Below are 10,000 nucleotides of genomic sequence, written 5' to 3'. Positions count from 1 at the left end.
ATATCAGTGTATATCAAACAACATATTGCATCTAACATATATAGTGAATGAACATCATTCAACAATAATTAATAGGAAACATAGCAGCCCCAAAGAAGCAGATAATTAATATAAACATCCTGATGACTATACAGCTCATATATTTTTCTTACAGGTTCTAAGCATATTTTTGTTCATATATCATTCAGTATGTCGCCTTCACTTCCAGTTTGTGAACCACCATTTTTGACTCTTGTATCTGTTGACACATATTGTCATGTATTATAAATACATTTAAAACTGGCATTCATTACACTGGATGTGGAGAGGACACTGCATTATACTTGTTTTATGTACCTGTGCAAATATATAGTAGTTTGCAAGCTATCAACAGTTACTCATTTTCATAATAACCCTTACAAATCTTCAGAGCTATTTCAGTTTATTATAAAACGATATATGTTTAATCAACAGGTAAATGATATCTACACCATTTGTAAAAATTACAAAAAAAAGTAAAGCTGTATCACACATGGGTTAGAGCCTTTGCAGTCCAAGCATTGTTATCAAATCATGTATTTCACCCGTCTGAAAAATGGGTTGTGGAGATGACACCACAGGCAAGGAAATGTAGGCAAACCATCAAAATGCATACACCTGGTCTTCTCGTTTGGATACAAAACAAGTGAGACCAGTGGTGGCCAAAGCTTGAACCTGGAAACTGCTCTTTTCCTTTGTATGGATACAGTTTAAGCATTATAAATTTATTATAAATGACACAAACTTGGGAATGTAACAAGAATCATAATAAAACTTGGGGATTCAGGCTATCATTACCATGAATTTATAACATTATTTAATTATAATTTTTACTTAATCTTTCAGTAGTACCTACAAGGTAGTGAACATACAGAATGCCTCAGAGTAATTTCAGTAATTGCAAATGTCGTACATCTGCTTTTGTTATAGCATCATCCAACAATCCTATAGCTCTTCCTTTGACCTTATTTGAGGCAGATATTACTTTGAGGAAAGTAATCTTATATCCGTTCAGAAAAGAGTAAAAGGAATAAAAGGAATTATGACCTTCCCAATAAGTAGTAGAAAGGGGAGTATCCAAAGAGAATGCTAGACAAGACAGTCCTAAATAATCCCAGATTTTGTTCCCAGAAGAAAAATAAGAGTACAATTGCTCAAAAGAAAGTCTTTCTACGTATTGAGCCAAGAGCTTGTGCGAATATGGTGACTATAAAGGTTGCAAGCCATAGAGAACATGTTCATAACCTCAGTCTGGTAGTGTTCGTCTGAAAGCACACTCAGGTCTGTGGTTTGGTCCTGTGGAGAGAGGTTGGCTTTAGTACTTTGTAAAGGTAAATCCATTCAGAGTCATGGTTGAAATAAAATATTGTCACCCAAAGAAGGTATTACTGAATGAAGAAATGTTTATTTAAGTGTTTTATTTTAAATTCATTTAAAGTCAGAGGTGAAAGGAAATATCTTCATCTGAAGAAGAAATATAAGTAAATTAGGAAATTACACTTAAACTGTAAACTTACCTTGAAAAGAAGATCCTTTGAAGAGAAATATTCATAAAAAAGTCTAAAGAAGGAATCAGACTTTCCAAAGTTTTCCGCAGCAGTCAACATCAGGTGTCTCATGTTCTCTTTGCTAGCTCCTGTCTCCGTCTGCCGTGTCACAATCTGCAGAAAAGAAATTCATGAAGTGAGTAAATAGTACTTTCATCATCATTTCACACAACTGGTCAAATACATAACAGAATCATCATCACTCATCACACTCCTGGTTACTCACCTAATAGACTCATTACTCTTCACTCTTGGTCACTCCCTCATTAGAATGACCCATCACCACTCATCATACACTTTGTTCCCATGTCCTAATCACTCACTCGACTGCACCACACATCCAACTGACTAATCATTACTCATCAAATCACCCATTACTCACCACATTAGCAGGAATCCGCCCAAGATTACACTCCTTAAGGTGATCTTCATGGACAGGAGCAACGCCAACAGGACACAGCAGCTGATAGTTGTCGCTGTCCAAGTTCTCAAGTTGTTCTGTGTCTGGAGAGAAAACGTATTTTAGTTGGTATGTTCACGTAAGAGGATGTGAATTACACTGGAAGGAGGGGCATGGAGCTGGATGTAGGGAAGAGGAAGAAGGGAAGAGTAAAGGATGCAGGGAAGAGGAAAAGGAGAAGAGAAGTTATGAGGAAAAGGTCAAGAGTGGAAAATGGAGGAAGAGGTTGTTGGGGAAGATGTAAGGAAGAGAAAGAGGGGCAGATGTGAGGAAAAGGAACAGTGGATGAAACAAAGAAGAGGGGAAGGGAAGTGGATGGACTGCGTGGAAGAGGGCATGGAGGCAGCAGAGGTCAGCAAAGAGGAAACTGAAGAGATGTCAAAGAGATCAGCACCAGCGGCCCAAAGGAAAAGAGTAACAAACCATTCTAACATATCCTTGATAATAAATGATTCATGCAAACTTTATTAGATATTGCTGAAATAATAATGATAATGATAATAACAGTAACAATTATAATAAACATGGTGAAGATGGTGATAATGATAGCAAAATAATTTAACAAAAATAATAAAGCTTGACATTCTGATACTTAAAATTAAAACAGGGAAGGAAGATTCATTTACCTGTAGGTTCAGTTGCAGGGTATTTGACAAAGGCCACGTCCTTGTGTCCTAAATTAAGACATACGAATGCATCTCTGAAGCTTTGGAAGAATTCACTTGAGCCACTGAGACATTCCTTAAGTTCGGCATCAATTTGATCAGCTGTTGTGCCATCTGTGTTGAGCATAATGTATTTAAGATTTCGTCTTTGTATCTTGTCTTTGAGTATCTTATCAGCTTTGGAATCTGGGTATTTATTTTCTTATTTCATGTACATGGAGGTCGAGTTCCACCAAATGCATTTGTTATTGACCTTGAAATCATTGTATCCCTTTATAGAAAATATGGAAAAAAAGGTTACTCTTCACTTACTTCTCGATTTCTGACATGACGTTTTACCAGCCAAGTCACTCGTTGAATTGATTCCAGATGACTTTGAAACAACAGCCAACAGGTAGTATAGACTGTCTTTAGCTTGGCCGTAGTTCTCAGACAAAAGGCTTACTAGGTTGTATGCTCTGAGAAATAAAGGTAAAGAATGATTAGAAAAGTAATCTAAAGGGTTAACATGTATTCGTTATTTCTAAGCTTTTTTATGACTCCATTTGTTTCAGACCCAAGAGAAGCTGAAAAAGTATGTTCTTTATGATGAATGCGCATAATGATCTCAAACCAACAACAACTCAATATATATTAAATGAATAATCAAATGAAGAAAAAGTGTATCCATCAAACACGATGAAACACATAATAAGTTACATACTGATGCGTGTTGAATCTCTGCTTGTCAGTGAGTGTCATTAGATCTGCCTTGTTGCGTGTGATGAGGTTGAGGCAGTCATTGAGGGTGGTGCCCATGACGCATTGCAAGGGAGGAGAGACGCCGCGCAGTTTGAGAACAGCTTCCAAGTCTGTGCATTTGCTCAGCTCGTCCGCTTGTATCCCGCAGAACCTCACGGGTTTCTCAGGACACATCTCCTCAGCTTCCACAATGTTCATCTGTGCTGTTGGGCCGTGATGTCAGAGAGTTAGGCTTTTTAAGTGCAGAAGAGTTTCAGTAGCTTTAAAAGCGTGTCTTCTTAATGAGAAATCACTATTGTTGTCTGTCACCTGTGCTTGTGGGTTGTATATATATGTTAGTATGAACAAATGAATAAATAATGCCGAATAGATAAGCATAAATCATATCCTCAAGAGCAACTCACTCTTGCCGTAGAATTCCTGAGTGGTGACGTTATCTAAGATGGGGAAGATGTCCTGAAGGTTCTGCTTGATTCCAAGTGTGCTGGAGTACCACTTGCGAGCCTTCAGGTTCTCCTCGCCCTTCAGCCTCGCCTGCGTCAGTGCCGAGAACAGCTTCTGGGCCTTGGAGTCGCTGGAGGGAAAAGGCTGGATTTGAGTCTGGGTTGCGAGAGAGAGAGGGTAGGTCGGGCGTTTTTTTTCCGATTAAATCTATTGTCTGTTTGGCTGGATGTTTGTTTTGTTTATTTGTGTGTATGTGTGTGTGTGTGTGTGTGTGTGTGTGTGTGTGTGTGTGTGTGTGTGTGTGTGTGTGTGTGTGTGTGTGTGTGTGTGTGTGTGTGTGTGTGTGTCTGTGTGTGACTGACTGACCGACCCGCTCACTATACCTAGCACGCACCCAAGGCCCCTCCTCCCCCCACCTATTCCCTCGTTAACTCACCTAGCATCAACCGAGGTGACGTAAGCATCCCAGGGCCGCGCAGCCCAGTAACACTCCTCAGCCTCAGGAGAGAAGATGGGCACCACTCTATCGTCGCGGCAGAGCAAACCGTAGGCCTCAATGCGCGAGAGTTCTTTGGGTCAGAAGGTAAAAAGGGGTTGTCAGATGATTCAGATGCGTGTGGAAGTGGTGATCAGGGAAAGAGAAGGAAGGAGGGAGTGAAGGAGGGAGGGAGGGAAGGAAGGAGGGAGGGAGGAAGGAAGGAAGAGAGGGGAGAGGGAGGGAGGAAGGAAGAGAGGAAGGGGAGATGGAGAGGGAGGAAGGTAGAGAGGGAGAGAGGGACGGTGGGAAAGGAAGAGAGAGGTAGAGGGAGAGGGAGAAGTAGAAGGTGAGGGTGAGGCTAGGGAGAGGGAGAGGGAGAGGTAATGAGAGAGATAATAATCTGGGGAATGATCTGGAAATACAGGCAGAAGAGGATGAAGAAAACAAATATAGAATAAGAGTAAAAAATAACCCCCCCCCCCCCACCTGGAAGCCCGCATACTCATCTAATAGCCCGCAAACCCCCCTGGAAGCCCTCAAACCGACGTAAAACCCCGCAAACCCACCTAGAAACCCGCAAATCCACCTAGAAGCCCGCAAACCCACCTGGAAGCCCGCAAACCCATCCAGAAACCCGCAAACCCACCTAGAAACCTGCAAACCCACCTGGAAGCCCACAAACCCACCTGGAAGCCCACAAACCCTCCTAAAACCCCGTAAACCCCCCTGGAAGCCAACAAACACCACCTAAAACCCCGCCAACCCCCCTGGAAGCCCGCCAACCCCCCTGGAAGCCCGCAACCCCCCCTCCCCCCCTGGAAGCCCGCAACCCCCCCTGGAAGCCCGCAAACCCACCTGGAAGTAGTCTTTCACCACCGACAGCTTCGAGAAGGCCACGTCGCCGCCTCCCTCCGTCAGGCACCGCAGGGCCCCCGTGTAGCCTGCGTATTCGTCGTTCTTGTCGCACCTTTTGCTCCTGCACATGGAGCACATGGACGAGTATTTGTTCTCTGGAGAAGGGAGAGGGGCGTCAGGGCTTTATATTTTCTATTTATTGATTTACTTATTGTTATTATTATTATTATTATCATTATTATTATTATTATTACTACTATTATTATTAAATAATAAGAGGCAGCTTACTGAGATCTCTGTCAAAGCTCTCCGAGGACGACCAGTCGCCAGGAACGCAGGCCCGGTTGAAGGTCGTGGCCACGCCGGCGATCTCGTGCTCGAGGGCGGACTGGTGGGCGTCGCAGGGGGGGGAGATGACGCCCTCGCGCTTCAGCTGTAAAAGGGAGGTGGGCGGGTGGGCGTGAGGTAGGTTTACGGAGCGTGAATGGGTGTGTGTGTGTTGTGTGTGTGTGTGTGTTGTGTGTGTGTGTGTTGTGTGTGTGTGTGTTGTGTGTGTGTGTGTTGTGTGTGTGTGTGTTGTGTGTGTGTGTGTTGTGTGTGTGTGTGTGTGTTGTGTGTGTGTGTGTGTGTTGTGTGTGTGTGTGTGTTGTGTGTGTGTGTGTTGTGTGTGTGTGTGTGTTGTGTGTGTGTGTGTTGTGTGTGTGTGTGTTGTGTGTGTGTGTGTTGTGTGTGTGTGTGTGTGTGTGTTGTGTGTGTGTGTGTTGTGTGTGTGTGTGTGTGTTGTGTGTGTGTGTGTGTGTGTGTTGTGTGTGTGTGTGTGTGTGTGTTGTGTGTGTGTGTGTGTGTTGTGTGTGTGTGTGTTGTGTGTGTGTGTGTGTTGTGTGTGTGTGTGTGTGTGTTGTGTGTGTGTGTGTGTGTGTGTGTTGTGTGTGTGTGTGTGTGTTGTGTGTGTGTGTGTTGTGTGTGTGTGTGTTGTGTGTGTGTGTGTTGTGTGTGTGTGTGTGTGTGTTGTGTGTGTGTGTGTTGTGTGTGTGTGTGTGTTGTGTGTGTGTGTGTGTGTGTTGTGTGTGTGTGTGTGTTGTGTGTGTGTGTGTTGTGTGTGTGTGTGTGTTGTGTGTGTGTGTGTGTGTGTGTGTGTGTTGTGTGTGTGTGTGTGTTGTGTGTGTGTGTGTGTTGTGTGTGTGTGTGTGTGTGTTGTGTGTGTGTGTGTGTTGTGTGTGTGTGTGTTGTGTGTGTGTGTGTTGTGTGTGTGTGTGTGTGTGTGTGTGTGTGTGTGTGTGTTGTGTGTGTGTGTGTGTGTGTTGTGTGTGTGTGTGTGTTGTGTGTGTGTGTGTGTGTGTGTGTGTTGTGTGTGTGTGTGTTGTGTGTGTGTGTGTGTGTGTGTGTGTGTGTGTGTGTGTGTGTTGTGTGTGTGTGTGTGTGTGTGTGTGTGTGTGTGTGTGTGTGTGTTGTGTGTGTGTGTGTTGTGTGTGTGTGTGTGTGTGTGTTGTGTGTGTGTGTGTGTGTGTGTGTTGTGTGTGTGTGTGTGTGTTGTGTGTGTGTGTGTTGTGTGTGTGTGTGTGTGTTGTGTGTGTGTGTGTGTGTGTGTTGTGTGTGTGTGTGTGTGTTGTGTGTGTGTGTGTTGTGTGTGTGTGTGTGTGTTGTGTGTGTGTGTGTGTTGTGTGTGTGTGTGTGTGTCTGTGTGTGACTGACTGACCGACCCGCTCACTATACCTAGCACGCACCCAAGGCCCCTCCTCCCCCCACCTATTCCCTCGTTAACTCACCTAGCATCAACCGAGGTGACGTAAGCATCCCAGGGCCGCGCAGCCCAGTAACACTCCTCAGCCTCAGGAGAGAAGATGGGCACCACTCTATCGTCGCGGCAGAGCAAACCGTAGGCCTCAGAGTCGAATGCGCGAGAGTTCTTTGGGTCAGAAGGTAAAAAGGGGTTGTCAGATGATTCAGATGCGTGTGGAAGTGGTGATCAGGGAAAGAGAAGGAAGGAGGGAGTGAAGGAGGGAGGGAGGAAGGAAGAGAGGGGAGAGGGAGAGGTAATGAGAGAGATAATAATCTGGGGAATGATCTGGAAATACAGGCAGAAGAGGATGAAGAAAACAAATATAGAATAAGAGTAAAAAATAACCCCCCCCCCACCTGGAAGCCCACAAACCCACCTGGAAGCCCACAAACCCACCTGGAAGCCCACAAACCCACCTGGAAGCCCGCAAACCCACCTGGAAGCCCACAAACCCACCTGGAAGCCCACAAACCCACCTGGAAGCCCACAAACCCACCTGGAAGCCCACAAACCCACCTGGAAGCCCACAAACCCACCTGGAAGCCCACAAACCCACCTGGAAGCCCGCAAACCCACCTGGAAGCCCGCAACCCCCCCTCCCCCCCTGGAAGCCCGCAAACCCACCTGGAAGCCCGCAACCCCCCCTCCCCCCCTGGAAGCCCGCAAACCCACCTGGAAGCCCGCAAACCCACCTGGAAGCCCGCAACCCCCCCTCCCCCCCTGGAAGCCCGCAAACCCACCTGGAAGCCCGCAACCCCCCTGGAAGCCCGCAAACCCACCTGGAAGCCCACAAACCCACCTGGAAGTAGTCTTTCACCACCGACAGCTTCGAGAAGGCCACGTCGCCGCCTCCCTCCGTCAGGCACCGCAGGGCCCCCGTGTAGCCTGCGTATTCGTCGTTCTTGTCGCACCTTTTGCTCCTGCACATGGAGCACATGGACGAGTATTTGTTCTCTGGAGAAGGGAGAGGGCGTCAGGGCTTTATATTTTCTATTTATTGATTTACTTATTGTTATTATTATTATTAATTATTATTATTATTAATTATTATTATTATTAATTATTATTATTATTATTATTTTATTATTATTATTATTATTATTATTATTACAAAAGTAATCCTCCTCTTCATCATTAGCCCCCCCACCACCACCATCCCCGCGCCACCATTCCGCCACCCTCGCCAACACTCACCTGCAGCGAAGGCCGGGTCCCTCATGACGGCGAAGACGCGGAAGTTATCAAGCCCGAGGTAACGCCCGGGGAGAGGAGACATGTCCACTTGGCCGAGCTTCACCCGCCTCATGCAGTCCAGTCTGGGGGTGGAAGGGCGGCCTGAGTGTCCTCTCGAGCGCTCTCTCTTTCTCTCTTTTGGTTTTCGCTTTTCCGTCATTGTCTCTCAGTGTTTCTCTGTCTGGTTCTTCTCTCTCTCTCTCGCTCGCTCTCTCTGTCTGGCGCTCTCTCTCGCTCTCGCTCTCTGTCTGGCTCTCTCTGTCTCTCTCGCTCGCTCTCTGTCTCTCTCTCTCTCTCTCTTTCTCTCTCTTTGTTTTGTGTCTTTCGTCACTGTCTCTCAGTGTTTCTTTGTCTGGCTCTTCTCTCTCTCTCTCGTTCTCGCTCGCTCTCTCTCTCGCTCTCTCTGTCTGTCTCTCTCTCTCTCTCTCTCTCGCTCTCTCTCTCTCTCTCTCTCTCTCTCTCTCTCTCTCTCTCTCTCTCTCTCTCTCTCTCTCTCTCTCTCTCTCTCTCTCTTTCTCTCTCTCTCTCTCTCTCTCACTCTCTCTCTCTTTCTCTCTCTCTCTCTCTCTCTCTCTCTCTCTCTCTCTCTCTCTCTCTCTCTCTCTCTCTCTCTCTCTCTCTCTCTCTCTCTCCCGTCTCTCTCCCGTCTCTCTCATCTCTCTCTCTCTCTCTCTCTCTCTCTCTCTCTCTCTCTCTCTCTCTCTCTCTCTCTCTCTCTCTCTCTCTCTCTCTCTCTCTCTCGCTTTCGCTCTCGCTCTCTCTAATTCTGTATACATATACAAACTCGCACAACATGGTAAAACATCCAATCTATAAATCGTCATAAATCGAATTCCTGCCTCGGTATCCTGACCAAACTTCCTCATTACCACAATGTAACACTGTCACACTATCTCCCTCCCACATTATCCACTACCACACTGCATTACTACCACGACATCGCCCTACCATACTACAACGCAACCCCATTTACACACCCTACCGGACGACTGTACACCTTACTACCACAGCTACCTACCTGTCCCTAGCACTGGCGCAGACGAAGCGGTACCCCTCTGCCCACATGTCAGCGACCATGGCTTCGCAGTCCTCCATCTCATCCTCCAAGGCACACACGCGGACTACGAGGTTAGGAAAGTTGTTGTTATTGATGTTCTAATCATCATAATAATAATAATAATTATTATTATTTATAGTCTTATCTTTATCACTAATATCATCATTATATCATTATTTTTATTATTATTGTTATTGATATTATCATTGTTAATGTGATAAGGATATGATGACTGAGGAGGAGGGAGAAAGGAAGGGAATGGGATGGAGAGGGATAGGGGGAAAAGATGGGAAGAAGAGAAGTAGAGAGGAAGAGAGATGGAAAGGAAGAGAGAGAGAGAGAGAGATAGATAGAGAGAGAGAGAGAGAGAGAGAGAGAGAGAGAGAGAGAGAGAGAGAGAGAGAGAGAGAGAGAGAGAGAGAGAGAGAGAGAGAGAGAGAGAGAGAGAGAGAGAGAGAGAGAGAGAGAGAGAGAGAGAGAGCAGAAACGAAAAAAACAAAACAAAACAGACGACCACCTACTTTCACAAGAATGCAATTCATCAAGCTTTTTAAAATAGTCCTCTTTATTCCTCCTTTCCTCCGTCGTGTCCTCAGTCAGTGCCTTTAATCCCACAGCCGAATCCTTGAAGAGTAGGTCGGGCTTACCCTGGTACTTCCCGAAGAGACTGACGTGAAAAAAAATGGCTTAAGCTGAGTGCGACTGATGTAGTGAAGTTAATA

General features: G+C 45.6%; 1 protein-coding gene across 1 annotated transcript in view; it reads right to left on the bottom strand.

Moving 5' to 3' along the window:
* Nucleotides 1-10,000, bottom strand: part of LOC125027768 — a 17,041-nt gene that overhangs the window by 320 nt on the left and 6,721 nt on the right. Inside the window, exons 13-27 of the mRNA XM_047616905.1 lie at nt 9,800-9,945; nt 9,240-9,342; nt 8,067-8,304; nt 7,788-7,940; nt 6,975-7,114; nt 5,497-5,699; nt 5,205-5,363; nt 4,312-4,444; nt 3,836-4,005; nt 3,394-3,634; nt 3,003-3,148; nt 2,652-2,804; nt 1,948-2,069; nt 1,536-1,679; nt 1-1,314 (exon numbers count right to left, since the gene is read on the bottom strand). The exon at nt 1-1,314 is cut by the window's left edge and continues 320 nt beyond it. Of these exons, the coding sequence (XP_047472861.1) occupies nt 1,189-1,314; nt 1,536-1,679; nt 1,948-2,069; nt 2,652-2,804; nt 3,003-3,148; nt 3,394-3,634; nt 3,836-4,005; nt 4,312-4,444; nt 5,205-5,363; nt 5,497-5,699; nt 6,975-7,114; nt 7,788-7,940; nt 8,067-8,304; nt 9,240-9,342; nt 9,800-9,945 (2,377 nt within the window). The 3' untranslated portion in view covers nt 1-1,188. The remainder of the gene's footprint in view (nt 1,315-1,535; nt 1,680-1,947; nt 2,070-2,651; nt 2,805-3,002; nt 3,149-3,393; nt 3,635-3,835; nt 4,006-4,311; nt 4,445-5,204; nt 5,364-5,496; nt 5,700-6,974; nt 7,115-7,787; nt 7,941-8,066; nt 8,305-9,239; nt 9,343-9,799; nt 9,946-10,000) is intronic.

The sequence above is a fragment of the Penaeus chinensis genome, chromosome 8 (assembly GCF_019202785.1).
Source record: "Penaeus chinensis breed Huanghai No. 1 chromosome 8, ASM1920278v2, whole genome shotgun sequence".
NCBI classification, from domain to species: domain Eukaryota; kingdom Metazoa; phylum Arthropoda; class Malacostraca; order Decapoda; family Penaeidae; genus Penaeus; species Penaeus chinensis.
Note: the sequence above shows the minus strand (reverse complement) of the source record. Positions and strands in the feature narration are given on the sequence as shown.